Source organism: Haemaphysalis longicornis, unplaced genomic scaffold, assembly GCF_048455015.1.
Source record: "Haemaphysalis longicornis isolate Haplotype H1 unplaced genomic scaffold, Haemaphysalis longicornis Haplotype H1 scaffold_1, whole genome shotgun sequence".
In the NCBI taxonomy this organism is placed as follows: Eukaryota; Metazoa; Arthropoda; class Arachnida; order Ixodida; family Ixodidae; genus Haemaphysalis; species Haemaphysalis longicornis.
Window position 1 is genome coordinate 451,454,253 of NW_027526203.1, and position 21,942 is coordinate 451,476,194.

General features: G+C 46.9%; 1 protein-coding gene across 1 annotated transcript in view; it reads left to right on the forward strand.

Moving 5' to 3' along the window:
* Nucleotides 1-21,932, forward strand: part of LOC144156020 (regulator of G-protein signaling loco-like) — a 55,796-nt gene extending 33,864 nt beyond the window's left edge. The window contains exons 10-15 of the mRNA XM_077687782.1: nucleotides 128-307; nucleotides 6,984-7,181; nucleotides 8,178-8,280; nucleotides 8,422-8,561; nucleotides 16,427-16,556; nucleotides 16,667-21,932. Coding sequence (XP_077543908.1) covers nucleotides 128-307; nucleotides 6,984-7,181; nucleotides 8,178-8,280; nucleotides 8,422-8,561; nucleotides 16,427-16,556; nucleotides 16,667-16,881 — 966 coding nt within the window. The 3' untranslated portion in view covers nucleotides 16,882-21,932. The remainder of the gene's footprint in view (nucleotides 1-127; nucleotides 308-6,983; nucleotides 7,182-8,177; nucleotides 8,281-8,421; nucleotides 8,562-16,426; nucleotides 16,557-16,666) is intronic.
* The last annotated feature ends 10 nt before the right edge of the window (nucleotides 21,933-21,942 follow it).

The window sequence follows — 21,942 nt, forward strand, 5'->3', positions numbered from 1 at the left end:
CAGTTGAAATTTCGTCAGAGCCCAACTTGCTATTTGCCTTCAGTGTTCCTTCAAAGAGCGTGTGCAGCGTGAGTTGTGTTTGTTTGAATGTCTGAAATGAGCTTTGTCCTTTTTTGCTTCATTCCAGTCTCTGACCGGCGCACCCGACTCCAACTGCATCCTGAGCCGAGTGATCTTGCCGGACGGTTCCTCCACTGTGGTCCGTGTGCACCGGGGGGAGACCGTGGGTGCCATGCTCATGCTGCTGCTACAGAAGCGCTCCCTCACCTACTCGGTGGTGGACATCTTCATAGCCGGCTCAGACAAGGTCAGTTGTTGCTGCCAGAGTTCTTCAATGCAGTCGAGTCCACTTATAACGATACCGTTTATGACAATATATCAGCTATAACAATGAACAGCTATGGCATTGTTCACTCTTGTATGCTTTCTGTGGTAAGATAAACCGCGTATTACAATACTCCAGTGCTGCGATATCAGATATAACAATTGAATCCGGTTACAGCGTGCACCAACAATGCAAGCTGCCGCCGGCTCTCCACACTGACTGCGCGGGAGGCATGCTCCATGAGCCGCGATGCGCCACGCATCCCTTCCACCCCTCAGAAAACGAAGTGACTGCACCGCTTACGAGGAAGCAAGGGGGGCAGGGGAGTAGTTTTCCTTCCGAACCCCCCTCCTGGCGGCACTGCTTTGGCATCGTAACTGCCTTTGTCTTTCCGTGGAAGGGATGCCAGGGCTGGTGTTTTGGAAATCACCGGGTGCCCCACTGAAGATGCGATCGTTGCGCGGGTATGGGCTGCGTACAGCGGTGACAGTGACGACTCTGACGACGCAGTTGCGCAGCCTACTCAGGTAGTGACTTCGCAGGAGGCCGAACACATGATACAGACCCTCAGGGACTTCGTTTCCACCGAGGACTTTTCGCCGCTTATGCTCACCTAGATGAAGCACTTATAGATGCTCTTGGCAAAGATGTGGACAAGCTTTGCGTGCAGCAAACAAAGCTGCCCGACTATGGCTTCTTTTCTGCAAATAAGTATGCAAATAAAATGTTTTGCTTGCATGCAAATGAAACTTTTTTATTTATTATTTATTTATTTATTACATCCTCAAATGCCCCTAGGGAGGGGTATTACATGGGGTCATCAATCTTTCATAAGCACAATGTGTTTGATGGCTAATTTGAAATTAATGGTATCGGAGTGGTGCGTGGCTTCAATGGGAAGATAGTTCCAGTCTATGGCTGTTTGAATAAGAAAGAATGAAGATGTGCAGAAGTATGGACATGCAACGGGTAAATTGCATTTGGGGGATTGATACGGCATGAGTGGTGGTGAGCACGTGTAATGATAGAGTTACCAAGAGATGAGTGATAGAATTTATGGTACAGACATATACGGGCAGTTTTGCATCTTGTTGCAAGATTTGGTAGGTTATATTTAAATTTAAGGTCGGTCACGCTGGTGTGGCATGAGTAGTCATTAAAAATAAACCCTGCGGCCCGATTTTGGACTGATTTAATGCATAATGAAAGATTATATTGATGAGGGACCCAAACTGCACATGCGTACTCCAGTTTGGGTCGCACAAGAGTAGTATAGGCTAGTATTTTAAAGGGACAGTGAAGTGATTTGTAAACATTGCTGGATTACGAGTGCAAATTGTAGTCCGGAGTCTGCAGGCTATGTTTCGACCACTCTCGCTGCGCTTACGTGACTTTATTCACTAGAAAAATCAATTAGAAAATGCTGTCCTCCTCTCTGCATCCTCACCCGTTTTCTGCGGCGTTTCATATGATGTCACAAAAAGGTGGCTTGGCGTAACTGCGCTACTGCACGGCTCACCGACCCTCTGACAGAGTCAGTCGGACTAGCGTTTAGTCAGCCGACCGCCGACGGGACGTCGCAATTCGTTTGCTCAGTTGAAACTAAGCCACGACACGTTTGGGAATGGAAGAATGGGCCTTTAGTTTGTTAGTTTGTACACTGTATCAAGCTCTGAGTCCAGGTTGCTCCACACAAGCGCACATGCGACGCTTTGCTGACTGGTACGCTAGTAGGAAAATCTAAGGCCCATTGAAGGCGGGAGTTTGCAGAACGCAAGCAGACTGACAGTGACGCGCTGGGGAGTTGTTGTTGGTGTGGTGTTGCTATAAGCACCGACTAGGTGCTGGCACAGTCCCAGATCAGCCGACCTATGGCAAGTTGCGAACATGCCTCTTACAATACAGGCGTGAGCCAGGCAAGCACCAAAGATAGGGGAAAAGCGCATCGCATTTGAACGTCTGTGGGGACGCGGAGGGCGTTCATCCACTGCATACGCCTCGGCAAGTTTTTGTTTCAATTTTAAGCTGTGTTGGTTGGCTTATCTGATGCATGTTACAGCCGACAACATGGCAGAAGCGCAGTTTGCTGATTACTGAGATATCGAGAATGCTGATCCAACAATAACTTCAGATGCCAAGCATGTGTCACAGAACTGAAACCGAAACTGGTTTGAATTCTAATCTTGGATATCGTCCAATCATGTAGCACCTTGTACTTTCGTCACTGCTGTTAGTTGGCGCGGCGGTCGCAAATCGCGCATGGTAGTCTTTTTTCTTTCACGATTTATAAAATATGTACCGCCTTATTGCCCGGATATACAATGAAAAGTGTGTTTATTTGAGCCAGTCCACGCAGTGCAAGCGAAAACAGGAGCTTGACAAATTCACTTCAGTGTCCCTTTAACAGCGACTGGGGCAAGTTTGAGGGTACGGCGTAAATAGCCGAGGACCCGGTTAGCTTCGTTTGTTCAATGTGTAATGTGAACAGACCATGACAGGTTTTGAGAAAAGGTAATGCCCAAGTACTTGTATGAAGAAAGAGATGATATAACTGACCATTCAGGAAGTAGTTATGTAATGGGTATGTCTGGCGGTAATGGAAAGAGATGAGCAATTTTTTGTTAACATTTATGGTCATTAGCCATTTCTCGCACCATTCCATAATGAGTGTTAAATTTGACTGAAGGATATGTGCATTATGTTCGCTATTAATAGGACGATAAATAACACAATCATCAGCAAAAAGCCTTATGTTAGAGAAAATGTTAGATGGCAGGTCACTAATATAAATAAGGAAAAGAAGAGGGCCAAGGACAGTGCCCTGTGGCACTCCAGAAACCACGGGTGTAGGCGAGGAAAAATTGTTATTTTGTTTGAATTGATTACGGTTAGTTAAGAAGGATTTCAACCAGTTAAGAACAAGGGGGTTAAGGTTTACGCACGAAAATTCTTGGAACAGCCGTTTATGAAGAACTTTGTCGAAAGCTTTTTCGAAATCAAGAAACAGGATATATACAGTTACATTAACATCAACACTTGAACTGATATTGTTAAAAAATAGTGCTAACTGGGTGTCGCATGACATTCCTTTTGAAAAGCCGTGTTAATTTGGGTGAAAGAAAATATTGCTGGTCAAAAATTTAACTACATGAGAGTAAATGATGTGTTCCATTAGCTTGTAACGAATACTGGTGACAGATATATGGCAATAGTTAGGAGGGGATGATGATGAACCCTTTTTTTGGAACTGCAGCAATCTTACCAACTTTCCAGTCTGATGGTATCACTCCAGATGACAGTGATTGCTGAAATATACATGACAAAATTACACTCGTGATGTTCTTTGTATTTTTAGTACCTTGGAGTTAATACCGTCACACCAGAAGATGAAGTTAGTTTGATAGACTCGATGATTTTTATAATACCACTAGGTTCAAACGTTATGTCTGGCGTAACGATATGGTTGAGGTCTGGGAAAAAAGGAGGATCACCGTCAGGTTCATCAGTGAAATTGGAACAAAGGGTGGTATTCAGCGTTTGGGCAATTTTGGGCCAATTTTGGACCAATTTTGGAAAACAATTAATCCTAAGCCCCACAAGCCCATATCACTATGTGACGAAGAGAACGGCCCAAATTGGCCCAAGCAATTGGTCAGGTATAGGGAGGCTCTCTTCGTCACATAGTGATATGGGCTTGCGGGGCTTAGGATTAATTTTTTTCCAAAATTGATGGGGATTATTACGAAGCATTTCAGGCAACGTCGTTGAGTAGAAAGCGTGCTTTGTTTTAACAGCAAGGGCTTCAAAAATCTTTTTCTGCTGTATGGTAATTGGACCAGGCATGGTCAGAATTACCGTATTTACACGATTGTAAGTCGACTCGAATGTAGGTCAACCCCCAAAAATTACATCTCTCTCAAAAAAAAAAAAAAATGCGAGCGCCGCGTAGAAAATCGTATCACAAAGAAAAGCTCTTCCGTTAACCCACACGGTGGCTCTCCACAAGAGCCGTGCGCTCGTGGTATGCGCGGTAGATGTTAAAAAAGAAAAGCACCCGGAATAACAATGCGCTGTAGGTTGAGCGGGAAGAATACAGTCGCTGCGAGATGACAACCATCGAAGCAACCGGCAGCGGCCACTGCCGCACGATACCAAAACAAACATGGCGGCTACGTTAGCGCCGCGCATTGAATCAAGGAATTCGTTAATGCTCATTTTATTTTTTCTTTTATACGAATAAAACGCTTCTTGACGCGTTTTTTCACGCGATTCGCGCGCGTCGGGCGCGGCAGTGGGAGGAGCCTGACGACTTGCCCCAATGGGGAGGTGTGCTCTTCAAGCCGGCAGTTTGAAAGCGCTTGGGACAGCCGGCTGGCGCCGCCGGAGACGTTTAGGCTTACCACGGTGGCGGATATTTGATTGGCGCTTTCCCTAGCGCCGCGGATGATGCTTTATAGTGTCATTTTCGACCATATTATCAGCTCCTATCCTGCACAAATGCCTTCGTTTGTGCCTTCAGTGATATCTTAAAGAGCGGTTAGAAGCGGTCGCTGGAGCTACGCGGACCTCTTCGCGGCTGGTGACGCCGCCATGTTGCCGCCGCCGATCGCGTAGCGCACGTGGGTGGCATTCGCTGCAGTGTCAGCGGCGCATTTTCGCGAGCAGAAAACGCCCTATGCGGTTCACACTTTCGACCATAACCATGGGAACAAGGGTGCAAAGCTGTCCCCATCTCGTAGCAGCCCTGCTTTCTCGTTTCTCTTGCCGTGACTAGCGGTAGACGGTTCAATTTCGATTCTAAGTCGCCCCCCAACATTGGAGTGTCAAATTTGAAAAAAAGGGTCGACCTACAATCGTGTAAATACGGTATTCTTTTTTGCAATCCGATAAAATCTTTTCTTTTTGTTGTTGAGGCGTTTCAGTGTTTTATTAAGCCACGAAGATGATGGGCGTTCAACTATTGTGATGATAGCAACATGCTTTTCAATTAGTTGCTGCATTGTACAGTCGAACCCCGCAATAACGAAACCGCTGGGAAAAGCCAAAAAATTAGCGTTTGCGGGAACTTTGTTGCCGCGAGAATGAAGCATAAACGACAGGAAAATCAGCCACAAGCCTAAAATATATTTCCAAACGTCAGTTATAGGGTATTAACTTCGTGGGCCTTACCTTGCGGCAACTTCACAGCTCAGTTCTCACACTACAATAAGTGCTTCAAGAACGACAGGATCGTGTCAAACGCATCCAAAACATCCCGCAGGTTTGCCTTCTCTGCACATATTCCTCCTTGGCCATCAGCACCGCGTATATCCGAGCATGCAAGCGAAGTCCAGCTCCTTCTGTTGACGAACTTTTCCAGAGAGTGCACCTCGTTACAATCCTGTTCACAAAACTAAGTGAGCACCGCTTTGTTGACGTCCAGAAAGGCCACAGCCGTCAATGGTTTGTTTTGCACATGTGTGCCATTAAAGAGTGGCAGCCTTGCTTTTCAAAATGGTAGAGCGAGCTCCAGGCGGTTCTAAACTCGTTGGCGCTGTCCTCCCTTCCTCCACTTGGGCCACTGACTTGGGCCTTATCTTGTAGTGATAAAAACTTTCACTTTTGGGCTGGCAGAGGCATCTTACAGAGAGCAAACACGCCGATTGCCTCACACATAACAAACAAACGTACACGTGCTGCTCAGCAGTAGCGAGCTAGCGTAGCCCAAGCCAAAGCCACGCGGCCGTGTTGTGACTCACCATGTGCAGCCCACTGGTGGTGTCGCTGCGAGGCTGCCTCCACGGCCACCTGTTGCACGGTCTTTGTGTAAACAAACATGGCAGCGGCCATGCAAGTGTGCTTTGGCAAAAGTTTATGCACTTTGCATCTGAAAGAAAATGTGTTTGAGCACTTTTTGGACACTGTTAGCCTTAATGGGTAGGTAAAATGCCGACCGGACTTGCAGCGAATTTCGTTAATGGGGGATCGCTTTCCAAAAACGCTTCATTGCAGTGAGATATGAAATACATGGGTGTCTATGAACGTTCGCCGGGGATCCAAAAATATTTCGTTGCTGCGGGAATTTCGTACTCGTGAGATTTCGTTATCGCGACGTTTGACTGTATTTTTGAAAAGTGACGACTTTTCTTCAACCGAATGAGAATGGGAATTTGTTAGGAATGTAGAGCAGAAGTTGTATAGTTCTTCATTGATAGCATAGTAGTTGCCTCTGTCATACAAAGTTAACTTTTGCTTTGTTTTTATCTGTGGTGTTACTTGTGTCTGTTTCGTCTATTTAGTTTTATATTTTATTATTTATTTGTTTATTTATTTTATTTTATGAAATTTCCTTGGCACTCGGGTGTTGTTATAAGTGGACTTGACTGTATACACTAGTTGCGAAACTCCGTGAGCCCTCCCTGCATATTGAAGCTGAAGGGCTTAATAAAATAAAGCTGGCTTTTCAGATAAAAAAAAAACATAAAGTAGGTAATATTTACTTGTGTTTTTATGTTTTTTTTATGACTCACTGCAGCAGCGGCAAGCACTTGAATACTACTACAACTTTCTGCCAACAGATTACACCTGTTTGCCCCAGCACAGGGGGGCCAACCACAGACCGGCTTATGATGCCTGAAGCCTGTGGTGTGTTCCTCAACTGGTGTGTATTCCCTCGCAGCCCATCAACCCCAACGTGGACGTCACGCTGGTCGGCTGCAAGGAGATCCACGTGGAGCCCCGAGCGGTGTTCTGCGTGATTCTGCCTAACAGCAAGATGCTGGGCGTGAAGGCAGTGCCTCGCCGCTCGTGTGGAGAAGTGCTGCGCCCGGTCTTGGCCCGGTACAGCGTCCAGCTGGAGCATGTCACCCTGCGGATGGTGAGCTTCGCTGTTTGGGGAGCTACACTGGCCTGCTTGGGGCCAGGTTTCTGGGCCTGGAAGGATGAAGCGTGGCTGTGACATTGTGAGGGTGGTGCCCAGAGAGAGGGGGCTATGCGACGACACGATTATCATCATGGGGACTGAGGGAAGAGAAGAGAGGGGAGTGGAATGTGGGGAGAGCCCGGGAGTGGCGGGCGGAATAAAGGATTTCTCTGGGTTGGCTGACTCTTGAGTGACTGAGAGTTGCTGTCATGACAACATGCACAAAGTTTAAGGGATCTGTAAATAGTAGAAAAAGTACAGCGGTGTGCATGCGTGGGGAGTGAGGCTGTTTTAGGCAGCTTGAGTAGGGCACGTCCTGGATCGTACAGATTCTTGTAGCTCACTTAAATTCCAGCTTAGAGGGTGCCTTCTGTGGAACACCATGGCAGATGGATTATCGATGAATCTTCGAAAGCTGTTGATGCTCTGGGTTTGAAGTGTGCGGCCCCCATCCACTACAGGTTTTGTGAAGGACGTTGATAGAGGGAAAACAAAGTCAGAGAAAAAAAGCCGAATGTCTTTGCCTCATGTCATGCCTACGCATGCCACTTTTTTGTGCAAAAGCCAATCGTCGTTGCTAAACAATTGCCAGTGGCCCACACGTTAGGAAATGCAGAATTTAATGGTCACATTTATTAAAAACTGTGGGAAATAGCAGGCATTACAGTGTAGTTATTGGCATCTCAGATGCCTTCTGGATGTGACCAAAACACAAATAGGGTAGCTAAAAGTACATGAATTTTCATTAATCAGGATGCTTTGTTTTCTAATGCGTTCATACACATATGCAGCTGTGACAAAATCTGCTTTTTTCATATAGGGATAGCACGGTGTAGCCTTTAATACTTGCAGCTAATTCATTCCTACAAAAGTTACATCTTGTCCAAACCTGTATGAACAAGTTGGAAGTGCAGCCTGCTTGAAACGCCCAAATCCTGCTCCCTTGTGCAGTTCCCCGTGCAAGGCGTGACGCTGAAGCCACTGTCATCCACTGCTCTTGTGGCGGATGTTGATGGCCAGCACGTTGTGGTGCAGTTCAAGGAGAGCGGCTCAGGTAAATTGAACCGCACTTTGGACAGAAAGCATAGCATGGTCCCGGGAGCGACTGGGTGGTACCTGGAACTTGCAGACCTCCCTTAGCTGCTGGTGGCTGTGAGCTGTTACGTACCGGATGTCTGGTCCGCGCAATTTGCAGAAAACCGTGGTTCTCCTGCCGTGCGACTGTTGCCCCACGGGGAGTCCGTGGTGCCCCGCTTCCTGGATGCCATCCACGATGGGAAAGTGCAGTTCGACGACCTTGGTGTGACAGACCTGGACATCTTGTTTCCTCCTGTGGTGAGTGCTCAGTGTCCCCACCTTCAGAGTCTCGGGGGTAAATCATGCAGCAACATTAAAGCTTGGTTCGCGTGTACAGGTACCAATTTCTTGGGGGATACCAGTTGCAGTGATGAATTTCGACGTGGTACGCCAGCATTCAGTGTTATACCCCTGTTACATGGGCTCTTCAATGGCCGTTAAAGAAAACGGCAGTTGCCCTTTACGGCCGTTAGGTCGAGTTATACTTGTTCTTCACAGCAACTCACAATTGACAGTTGAACTCTCACTTACAAGGGTGCTCTATGCATTTACAAAAGGGGACAGGATAGACAAATTGGTTAGAAGGCCTTTGGAAAACTCTTGAAATAGCTGTGTATCACAGGTATTATATGGCAGCGTGAGCACCGGTGGAAACCAAATGGCAATCAAAGCCAGCCGAGCTTGCCGATCTTCGTTCTGGGGCTGTTTCGGTCCGTTCCATCATCAGCCCCCCCCCCCCCTTAGCCCCCAGCAACAACAGAACGTGTCCCCGCTGCAGGCGAGCGCACTTCCACAAAAATGCTTCTTTGTGCACACTGCCATTGACACATTTGCTAATTAACTTCTAGCAAGGCAGTGCTGCTGCAGTTAGTAGAAGCGATGGATCAGGAAATAGGATGCTTCACCACCTCGAAACCACAACAATTGCAGCCATTTGCAATACCATGGATCGGCTAAGTGACGTTGTCCAGTACTGCTACAAAAAATTGTTGCGAAAAGTAAAAGACATCCACTGTGCAGCATGCAGCACAGAAAATAATTAGAGAAAAAATTTTTTTTGGAATTTGCAAGGTAAAATTTCAAGTCACGTGATTAAACATCCAAACAGAACTGAACATGGAAAGTTCCGTATGTGCACAGCCACCACCGTTCAGTTCTCACAGCCATTACGGCATTCAACTGCCGTTTGCGCTGACACGCCTTGTAAGTGCCCGTGTAATAGGGGTGTTAGTTCAACCAAGCAGTGGGCAGTGGAGGCGACGTAACAAATTGGGCATCGGTGTGCGATTTTCATTAAACTAATGCACGTCTCTCTAAAGATTTCAGGGATGTGCTGCTGCTACACAGTACAGTGAAATCTCAGTGATGTGATCACAACTAGTACATGTTTGGTATGTTATGAATTCATCAAATTAAATTGTATTGCACACAGTGGGGCAAATTTTGGCTGTTCTAAATGTTTTCTCAGAGAGCAGTAGGTTATATGACTGGCAAGCTGCCAGGTGAATGCAAGTATTAGCTGATGGTTATTTCCCCATTCACCCCAAGATTCCTTCATTCCTGAGCTTGCATTCTTTCGCTGGTTTCCACTAGTGATGTGGAAAATCAGTAGAATCTCAATGATGCAAATCCCTTGGTGCAGCAAAAACCATTCATATAATTAAAAATTTGTTTCATCAAAAGTGATGATCTTAAATTTGTTTAAAATTTCAGATATTATTTGCTCTGTTCTAATTTTTGGAAAAGTTGCCCAGCATCCTGGAAACGTTGTGTTGCCATGAAGGAAAGGGCAGGAAAGTCTTCAATGAATTCTGTAGAGGTCAGCCCTGTCAACGGCATAGGTTGCTACATCAGATGAGCAAAAATAATTTGAAGGTGATACAAAATGTAAGGGAAAAAAATGTAATTAAGATAGAAACAGCGAACTAGGTAGAGGATGTTCATGTGTGGCCACAGTTCTAGGGGTCCTAGCAGTTCAGTAGTATGTGTGTTTGTGGTAGCCTTAGGCATCTGAAAGTTCTGCTTTGGCTAGCACTTCCATGCTGTTTGGTTACAGACATTTACTTCCTCCCATTTCCATTGCCGTGACGTGTTGTGCAGTACCTTCAACATAGGGTGACAGTGAAAAGCAAGGGCATGTTGGCGAGTAAGATAAGATTAGCGCAGGGGTAATGCACAAAAAAAAAAAAAAAAAAAAAGTTGGGGAAGTGGTATTTTGAAGAACAAGTGGGGCAAATTTCTACAAGGGAAAACTTGACGTCCACCAGAATAAAGCTATGCGGCTATAAATTTGGAAGGCTGTACAGACTTGAACAAAAGTTCGTAAAGGTCCAGGATCCCAGTTTATCGAGAACAGTTGCTCCGCCAACCGAGGAAGCTGCCCGTTTGTTGCATGGGAGGAAATGAATCAAAATCTCCAATTGAGAGACACATCTTAGTCAAATCGATTGCCGTATTTACTGCAATCTAGGCTGGCCTCGATTCTAGGCCGACCCTGAAATTTGGAAGGTCAGAAAGTATAAAAAAAGTTTACCTTGAATGTAAGCTGAATTTATAAAGACATTTGACTGGGATTAAGACATGCACTTTTGTACGCTTGTGATGCTCGTCGTCGCACGTTCAGTGCTCACTCACCGTCATTGTCGCCATCGACATCGCTTTCCTCTTTGTTGCTGTTTTCACACGGCGCACTATCCTCACTTACGGAAGGACCATATAATCTGCCGCATGGCTGGTGCCGCGAGACCGTGCCACGAGCGACCGAGCCCGCGGAATGAGACGATGGACACCTGTAGTTGCCGAGCCATAAGACGGCGCTACCTTTTATTGGGGACGGTATACATGCACAAAGTAATCGCACTGTCAAGTGGCACCATGCACTGGTGGCCGCCTAACAAAGGGGTTGGCCTGTGGCGACCTCTACATCTTCCCCCTTATAGGTTAGACTGAAGATTGTGTAAAGGACGCTGTGGCGACCTCTACACAATCATCCAATGCCGCGGCGACCCAGTTCGCCATTTGGCTGAGCAAAACACACTTGGTGCACCCGGTCGGTGTGAGCTGGTGGTCTTGCAGCTTCAACCAAACACTATTGCTTCCTCAGCCTGTCCTTAAACAGCTTTTTGATGGCCACGTCAAGCGGTTGCTGGTGCGTCATGCTGCTTGGTATTACCATAATGTCCGTACCGTCCTCCAAAAGCGCAGATTTTATGGCATTTGTCAAGTGGCCGTAGTAGGAGCCGACAGCCAGGAGTGACTCCTTAAACGTCAGGGTCCCGGGACGGCATTGCCAAATGGTCTTTACACAATCTTCAACGAGGGCACCCCTCATCCATCCATTCTCATGAGCACGCATGACGATGTTTTTAGGGAAAACTTACGAGCTGAAAGAGTCTTTAAAATTAATCTAGGGCGGCAGCTTTCGCCCATCGGACTTGCAACACAACATCATGGTGGTGTTTTGCTTTTTGTAGCCTGCAGTTTTCACTTTCAATTGTTTCGCACCCGTATGTTTCACTGTGTAGGCCACAAGCATGTTGAAATACCGTATTTGCACGATTGTAAGTCGACTCGAATGTAAGTCGACCCCAAAAAATTGCATCTCTCAAAAAAAAAAAAAAAGAAGAAAGAAAGAAAAGAAGAATGCGAGCGCTGCCTAGAAAATCGTATCGCAAAGATAAGCACTTCTGTCAACCCACACGGCAGCTCTGCCATCAATGGTCAATGCTCCCACAAGAGCCGTGCGCTCGCGGTATGCGCGGTAGATGTAAAAAAAGAAAAGCTTTTCTATAACCACGCGCCATGGGTTGAGCAGGAAGAACACATTCGCTGCGAGATGACAACCATCGAAGCAACCAGCAGCGGCCACTGCCGCGCGATACCAAAACAAACAACATGGCGGCTGACAGAAGCGGCCGCGCACGATGTACTTTTGAGCGACTAACCTCCCACCATCGCGTTCGGAAGTGTACTGAACAATGTGATATGATTTGGGCAACGTTAGCGCCGCGAATTGAATCAAGGGATTTGCTAATACTCATTTTGTTTATTAGAGACGAATAAAACGCTTCTTGGCGCATTTTTGCACGCGATTCATGCGCGTCGGCGTTGCGCGGGCGACTTTTGCTTCTACTGTTTTTAAGCGTTTTAAGTTCTACCTCGGTATGACGCGTGACAAGCGCGGCAGTGGGCCTGACAACTTGCCCCAATAGGGAGGCGCGCTCTTCATGGCGGCAGTTTGAAAGCACTCGGGACAGCCGGCTGGCGCCGCCGGAGATGTTAAGGCTTACCACGGTGGTGGATATTTGATTGGCGCTTTCCCTAGCGGCGCGAATGATGCTCTATAGTGTCGTGTTAGACCACATTATCAGCTCCTTTCCTGTACAAAAGTCTTCGTTTTTGCCTTCAGTGATATCTTAAAGAGCGGTTAGAAGCGGTCGCTGGAGCTACGCGCACCTCTTTGCGGCTGGTGACGCTGCCATGTTGCCTTGGCCGATCGTGAAGCGCAGCGTGCGGGTGGTATTCACGGTAGAAAACGCCCCATGCGGTTCACACTTTAGACCATAGCCATGGGAACGAGGGTGCAAAGCTGTCCCCACCTCATAGCACCCCCAATTTCTCGTTTCTGTTGCCATTACTAGCGGTAGACGATTTGGATTCTAAGTCGACCCCCCAACATTGGATTGTCAAATATGAAAAAAAGGGTTGACCTACAATCATGTAAATACGGTACACCAGGGTCTGGCGGGCATTACCGGTCTGGCCCAGTTTGTACTCCAAGCATTGTACTTTGTTCAAAGTTTGTACTTTGTTCAAGGAGTGGCTCCAAAAGGAGCCACTCCTTGAACAAAGCGCTGGAATGCAACTAGCTTCTCCTCGAAGTCAGTTGGTAGGTTTTGGCTCACAGACATCTGCCGTCATGGGCTGAACCCGAACCAAGTGACCCAGCCCCTACTGGCCTTGAACTGGGTCAGTGCAGTGCCTCGAATGCTTGCTATCTCCCTCGCCTTCGCCTATATTATCTCTGTCTTCATGGACATTCTACCTTCTCTTTGCCTTCGGATAAAGTCGGCGACATCATTCTCTACCTCTGCTCTTCTCCAAGCACTGCTCTTGGCTTTTGTGAAGGCCATTCACATGGCAGCGCAGTTAAAAGTTTGTTCCGCTGCTTCCGCCATAGGGGCATGTTCTGCTCATCCACGCCAGTGTCACGCTGTGCTTAGAGGTTTGAAGTTGTCCACGTTTCCCAAAAATACCTTCTGCTGGAAAGCCCAGTGTGTAGGGGCACCACAAACATGGGTGCTTTTTGGGATCACATAGCGACGTAAGCAAACAAGCACGGAACGACGCGTGCTGTGTTCTCATTGTTCAGACAAGTCTAATGGAGCCTGCAAACCTGCAAGCTGCAAGTCTGGTTGTGTGATGGCGTTAAAGGGACCATGAAGACAAAATGCAAGTTTGATTGATTGATTGATTGTAGGGTTTTAACGCGCCGACGCAACGCGGGCGATGAGGCGCGCCGTAGTGGAGGGCTCCGGATTAATTTTGACCACCTGGGGATCTTTAACGTGCGCCGAAATCTCGTACACACGGGCGTTTTTGCTTTTTGCCTCCATCAGAAAAGCGGCCGCCGCGGCCGGGAATCGAACCCGCGACCTCATGCTCAGCAGCGCAACGCAAAATGCAAGTTTGGTTCATTAAAAAAATTGCCTCGTTAGAGTAATACTGACACCACTTTTAAAGGGCTACTGAAGCGCTTTTAAAACTGGGTAAAACTCTACTTTTTACAATTTTTACATTGGTCAGTTTATGCCTATAAACTTTTTTCGGCATTTTTAGCTTGGGGACAGCGGTATTCGTCGATAAAGTTGACCCTACGCCCCGCCCACTGCTCCCTCCCGCATCGCCGGAAGAGCGAGAAATCGAGAGGCAGCAACCAGAAGTAGACTCATATTCGGAAAACGGCCAACGAATGGCGTGCGCCGCCGCTTCGCTGTGTCGCAGTTTTCTGGACAAAGTTCCGAATTAAGCAGGCGTGTAATCTGCACTTATATAAATCTTTATTGTCTAGAGTTGCTTCTGCGTCGATTTTTAACAGTAATGCTACTGTGTGATTCCCTAAGGCGACTTCTAGATACCAGATTCCTACTCGAGTGCCCATGGCTACTACATTGCCTTCACGAGTAGTCGGGGCCGGCCGTGCCGTCGGGTGCTCTGTGCTTGATACGCGAAGCGACGGGCTTAAACAAATACGGAGGTACCCCAAGTTTCTGATCCATTATTATAAGGGGATTAGAAAATTTGAGGGGCCGCAGCGCTCTGGGATTCCCGAACTCCTTGCTTGTTTTCCCGGTCAACGTTGTTGGCTGTGATGACAGCTTAGCTAAGGGGGTAGATTTTAAGAAGAAATCAAGCAAGCTGGAAAGCATGAAGCGTTTTCTGCGCGCGGAAGCACTCCGCACACTTGCCGGTCGTGCATGCCCGTACGGCCCACGAGACGACTCGAACCACGCATGCCGCAGCAGCAACCACTCTTCGCTGCCGTCCAGAATCAAGGCCGTCGCGAAAAGCAAGGTAAACGTACAAGAGAGTGGATGATAGTGTGGAGAAAAATTGTGTTAGGGATTGTCATCCAAGGCGATTTTGTAAGAGGTGATCGAATTGGTATCGCAATGCGTAGCGCCGACCGGACGCGGAGGCTCGTCGACGGCAGCAAATGAACCTGCCCGAGCACGAGATGCGGCGAGAGGCCGATATATGGCGTTACCTGCGCGCAAGAATAAACACAGCACCGATCGCTGGATTGACTATCAACGTGAAAATAAGGCTCCACATGTGAGAAAGGGTAATGATAGTGTGTTCATTCACAATTAACATTTCACAATTATAGAGATAAAAGCGACCAAATATCTGCCTCAGTGCTAAGCCTAAAGTTTCCAACATCCGAGGTGATCTTTGCAAGCTGGAGCTGTTGGGGAAGGCATTCTTCCAAAGCTCGTCGGGGACCAGCGTGCTGCATTTGGGTTCCTCTACCTTTTGGGGGGCCACCAACGTTCGGTTCCCCCATTCTAAAACTGCGTATGTGCAGCAATGCCACATTCCGCTGACTGGCCGAGCAGCAACCCGGCACCAGCGCCTCCGTGTGACGCGGCGACCGGCGGCGGCTGCATCGCTAGCTGCTGCCTGCGCGCATCGCAGGTGGCTGCACAGAGCTTGTTGCCGCCTGTCCAAATGTAAAAACAAAGTTCCACATTCGAGGAAGGAGATGATGGTTTGTTGAAAAATTGTGCTAGTAATTGTGACTAGCGCTGGTAGTGAAAGCGGCAAACCAATATCTGCACAACTTCCCTGGACCTGAGAAACAGAAGTTGGCCATGAGTCGTTGCGGGAAAACCCCTTTCTAAAGCTCGCCGCGAGCGAACTTGTTGCGTTTTATACTTCCCTCAGGCTCTCCCATTCTAAGGACAGATTGTGTGAGCCTTCCATTCACCAGAGGACCTTCTGGCCCGTATCTGAACGGGAACAGAACGGGAACGGGAACGGGAACAGATCTTAAGGCCGGGCGGTCACGGCTCGGCCTGAATATGACGTCATCTGCCGCTGGCCAATTGCGAAAGGCAGCCAGGGCTCTAACCCCGCCCCCGGGCAGGGGCCATTTATTTTGACGAAAGCAGATGGTTTGGGTGCATTTACGCATAAAATAAACATGTTTTTTGAATTCAGCGTCAAGAAAACCATAATGTAATGTCCCCAACCAAATTTTTTTGAGAAGCTCTTCACCAGCCCTTTAATGCAAGCTTCACTCAAATAAGCTATATAATTAGGAAAAAAGGGAATGGCCATGCGACCCACTAGCTCATTTCCCGCACTAGAACATATGATGTATTATGGGCACTGTGGGATTGGCTGAGGCCGGCAAAAGCAAATGCAACCACTGCGGCCCATCGTGGGGAGAAGCCTGTTTGAACCATAGAAGGGTGCTGTAGATTGGATTCAATATTAAGCAGGGCTTACACAGTATTCGATGTATTCAATGCTCTATCTGCCTGTCACCTTTTTTCAGGGAAAGGTCCCTCGCGTGACTCAACAGAAGAAGGTATATTCTCACACTTGCTCATGCGCAGGTGGAATTGCGGCAGTGCACCAAGAGCCACGGCATGTACCTGCAGTCCCCTGCACTGCGGGTCAGCACCGAGAAGAGCCCTCTGGTTGAGCGCCTGCGGCAGAAGGACTCGGGCCCCCGGGCAAGAGATGGTGAGCCCTGTCAATGGCCTTGTAGCTGCTGGGGAGGCTGGGAGCAAAGGTTGCCAGGCAGAACGACGCTTGTGTTCCTGTGAGGGGCTCAGGCCTGTGTGCATGCGCAGGTGAGCTGTGGGTGTGCCGGGAGCTGGTGCGGAACCTGGACGCTGCTGTGGCGGGCCCCTCCCCGCCGCCGCCACTGCCCCCAAAGGCGAAGCAGCGGGGCCCCCCACCGCGACCGCCCTCGCGACCCCAGGGGGGCTACCCCTCCGACGACGAGGAGCCGGCCCTGCTGGCAGCAGCCAAGGCCAACCACGACTGCAACATCAGCTTTGTCTGAGGCTACCCCCTCAACTGGCAAGAAAGAACTTGCGAAGCTTTGACACGCTCCCCAAATTCCCCATTCTTCCAGACCGGAAGCCGATTTTATGCTGTGCTGTTGTGTCAGGGCTCCTAGGATACTAATGTCTGAAGTTGGGTAGTGTGAGTACAGCTGAGAGGGCCACTTGCTCTGAGGCAGTTTCTGTGCTCGCCTGCGGAAGCTTAGTGCTCTTTATTCGAGAACACAATCGTAGCGAGGTTGGTCAGGTTGAAAAAGAAGCAGTGTTCCCGCTGAATTCCTTTCGGACATTCTGTGACTGTGATGCTGATACAGCAAGGCGGGAATTATCGAGGGCCATCATGAACTTGCTCCTGCGTGTGGTTTGTGGGACCTGCATTGCCTTTTCTGGAGCTAAGCAAGCTGCCTGTGCAAAGTGCCTTGTTACTGAGCATTTTCACTTTTGGACAAGCTAGGTGTCCACGCAAAGGACACTCTCTTTTTTCCTTTTTGCAAAGCTGTGTCTGTCTAGCTGTAATCACCAACTTGTCTTGCAAGTATTGCAACATTGATGACAGTATTGACGCCAAAACTGCTGCAGTTTTGCGTGCATTTCGAATTGCCGATTTCCGGGCAAGTTGGCAATCCGACATCAATAGTACGGGGGTACAATCGGTGGGGTGAGGGGGGTGAACAATGAAAGAAGACAAATGCAAGGAAGCATTAATGTTCATCTTGCCTTTGCTTTTTCCTTTTTTGTCCTGCCTGCTTTGCACTTGGGCCCTCATTATGTGTGCATAACTCCTTTTCCTAGGCACCTGTGCTCAAAACTTCTATTTCGTGCTGGCGGGATCAGGAGCATCATTACGGCCATCGAGTTCCCGTCGTGAATAGCGCCTTAGCAATCCAGATTTGCCTCTCACGCTACTGGTGCGAAGTGGGCATAGAACCCATGTTCCGTCACCCATGCTCCTGTTTCCATAGAGTGGAATGCCAGCGCCCCCTGCACCAAAGAAAGATTTTCATTCTCTGCTGCTGAAACTCGGTGGGGTGCTCCCAGCACTGCAATGCCATTATGCTCAGAAGGACAAAACCTGTGCAAACATTTTTGTTACACAGTTTACCTGTGAAGCTTTGTAAAGCATCGAACAAAGCACATTTTAGCCTGAATCCAGAGCCATTTGACTCCACATTTACATTTTGCTGTATTCTGACACTTCACCCTAGTTTCAGGCATTGTAATATTGCCACTGTGTGCCAAAAGTCGTGCCTTTAGCTTGACTGTGTCAATCAATACTGCTCCCGCATGTAACAGAAAATTTGGTGCTTGGGATGTGGGGAATCGCAAATGACCCAGTAGCTGGTATTTCAGTTCAAATTTGCATTCTCATCTGAAGCTGAAGTCTAGTGTTGTTCAGCGTCTTCTGTCCTTCCTTGTTTCAGTTATGTTAGTAATCATGTCTTGTTATGGACGAAGGTCACCTTTTAAGGCAGGAACGGTGCTGTAAATCTCCATTCAAAAGATAAGGCTGAACAAGATGTTTGACAGCATTCATCTGAGCAACTTAAAAGAAAAGCAAAAGTTTAGATTGTTTCAAATTTAATTTTTAAATCCTTTTCACATTTTTTTAGCCATATAATACTGCAGCTTTGTGGAGGTAATTTTTTTCTTACTGCTTATCAACTGCCGAAGCTTTGCGGCTGGTGCAATCTAGCTAAAAAAACATCAAGCACAAAGTGTGGAAGTTTCCAGCTGTTGCCAAGGAAGTTTCAAGGCACTGAAATACTTTGATGGGACATTAGCTTTTTTTTTTAAAATTTGGGTGGCTAACAGCAAAACTGTTTTTGAATGAACAATGCATTTGAACAAATCCTAGTGTGGCTAATGTTTCATTCCTACAAACTCCATGGTCACCTGGCAGAGCTTACTGGATGTCGAGTTTTTATTTTATTTTTTTAATATTTGAGCCATTGTCTTGAAAATTTGCGGACTTCTGTGGCAGTGTGTTGATCACAAATATCAAATAAATTTTTATGTAGAATAAATAGTTCGAAATACACAATTTTTCATTTACGAGCTTTGCCATGTTTTCGGAAAAAACACAGCTACATGGATGCGTAGGATTTTTTATCAGCCATAATCTAGAGCAGTGGTTCTCAGCCATGGATGTGTCGGGGACCCCTTGTGGACTGGTGGAAGTGATGGGGGACCCCTTGCAGCGGAGGGGAGGGAGGGGGGGGGGGGGGGGGGGGTACGTAGGTAAATTAACACAACTGGAGCGTGAAACAGGTGCCTTTTATTGCTACCAAAAACATCAAACAAACGTGCCACATCACTTCATTTTGGACAGTTCATCAATACGTGGCACAGTCGCGCTTAAACAGAGTTGCATATCTGCAGCCACATTCAACCTGTTTCGGTATTTGCTTTTCAAGTATGCAAGTCTGGAAAAAAAAAAAGCGGGTGAGGGTTTTGCGGATCCTAGAAATGGCTTCGCGGACCCCCTAGGGTCCGCGGATCCCCATTTGAGAACCACTGATCTAGAGGAACCTAGGAGTGCAGTGAGGGTTGTTTCATATCTTCTAGCTCACAGTCAACTGCAAAACTTGTTATGTCCTTCTTTTTTCGCTGTGCTTGCCATGAATATATGACATTTGCCAAAGCTGCCATACCTGCTACATCGGAATGGTGGGTATGTCAAGTTGCCTTGACCAACTTTTCTTCCCATGCCCCTTCTCGTGTGCGCTGTGGGTTAAACAAACTAAATTAAATCAAATGCTTCAGAGGATATGCAAGCCGAACGTTCATTGTTGAAAAGCATGATTAAAATGTTGTTGTTTTTTCCCTAACCATGAACTTTTGACTCGCATTACCTCTTTTATTGTAGGCGAGCTGTTAGTCTAAAATAACCCTAGTGCACTGCTTGGTTCCTCTAAATAATAACGGCATAGAAATTGTAAGTACCCATTGTGCAGATTTCTCCGAAAGTTTCACATAATGTCTATGAAAAAAATTGCATATATTCCAAGCTGCTTGTTCGATATAAATTAAAAAAAATTTATTACTTCAGCAGTGCATTGCAGCGTCCATTTCGATCAATTTTCATGACAGTTGCTCAAATACAATTTTTTTTATTGAATGTGGTACGTGTCTAGTTTTCTTGCACTTTATTTGCTATGAACTGCAACAGTCAAAAGCAGAAGAATTGGTGTATGTATGCTGGGAGTGCAAATAATGCAACACCATGGTAGAAAGGCATGCATGATTACTAATGTATGTAATATCCACAAAATTCTAAATAGAGGCAGTACAGGCATGTACATTTTGTGACACATGAAGTGCAGCAGTCTGCTTGAACTTGCTTGAATCACATGAACTTCCTCTTAGTGGGATTTTAGAAATGCTGAGGTCCTTACCAAATGCGCCACTGGCTCGCAAAGATTTTTGTTGCTTCTGTTTTTTTTTTTTTAAATATATATATATTAGCTGGGATTTGTTCAGTCAAGTGTAAATACGTTTTTTTCTCCCAATATCCACGAATGTAGTATGCCTGTAGGTTTGCTGACAGATGCCTTATTTCAGCCTGACCATGTTGTTGGGGCATTGAACATGTGCTGAAACATTGCATTTGCCAGGTGTGCCTGCATTCTAGTTTTGTAACACTGCCTACTCTGCCTTAGGGTCCAAGCTTGGTAGTACCTGCATTTAAGTGGCTGTGCTGTCGGTGTTTTTGGTGTTGTGGCTTGTGTATTTGAAGGCTCTGGCCAGCTGGTGCAAAACACGGCCTCTCCGAGCACCGAAATGTCTGTGCAGGGTCACTCGCTGCCCGCAGTGTTCATGCACCACTTTTTGGTGCCATTTTACATGTCCAGTGCCTGGAAGCAGTGCTTCAGTGTACATGTGTGTGAGCAGGTTATTGTGTAGTCGTTAACGCCTTGGTAGTATATGCCTGCCAGTAATGAGGAGGTGGGTACCTGCCTCGGAGAACTGCCACCAGTGTCGGTGCAGTTGTGCTGCACAAAGGCTCAGTTCATTGAGGGGCACTGCACAGGTGTATGCCAGGACTACCCCATGCAGGTAGGCCTGCTTATCAGGCGCCTGCTTTGTGCATTTTTCCCTTCTCATCATAGTGGTGGGGTGGGTAACACATTTTTGTAAGTGATATAGTCAAATGTGTCACCTTGGACCAGAAGAACGGGGCCATACTCTTGTCATTGTGTTTGTTTAGGTGGACATTTTAATGGCACTCTTTAGCAGGCGTGAAGAACGTGTCGCCGCTTTTTCTTTTCTTTTAGCCTAGCGTGAGACTGCCGCATCTTGTCTTTTTTTTCGTAGAGATGTTTCCATGCCTAATATAATACATAATCACGGAGCGTGCAGTGCTGTCTGCTCTCGCTTTTAGCCGAGGGATGTTTTTCCGCTGGGAATAGGTGGTCCTTGTGTGCAGTGCTCGATGTAATTGAGAAATGTATGTGCAGGAAGCCCCTTTCTGACTTAAAAGCATAAAATGGCAAAGTGGGATGACTTCCAGCAACAGATGCCGCAAGTGCTTGCAGTTTCGAATAGTTTTCGGTTTACATGAAAACATGGGCCTGTCATCACCACAGCTTTCATCTGACAGGTGGAGAAAAAACAAAGCATACTAGAGGTCAAGTTATAGTTTCCTGTTCAGATGCTTCTCAATTGTGTATTTCTCTTTTTTAAGTGAAAACCTGCCAAATACCGCATATACTCGCAGAAAAATTTAGTGCCAATGTGCTGGCACTGTTCAGTTTTCTATTGGCCATTTGTTGAAGAAGAGGGAAAATTAAAAAATATATATATATATAAAAAAAACTCCCACCTCCCCTAGGGAAGGTTTCTCGGAACCCGTCAGTTGCTGTGCGTTGTTTCCGTGTTTGTCTGACGAGAACTGATCGGTGCCAAGAGCAGATACCTGCCATTCATAGTGCATTTCTTTTTTCTTTAATGAAGTTATATTTTTGTATATACAACACATTTTTGTATACAGTACATTTTGTATGTACAATAAGGGAAATATTTAAGTTGCTATTAAAAAGAATTCATCTAATCTGGAGTCG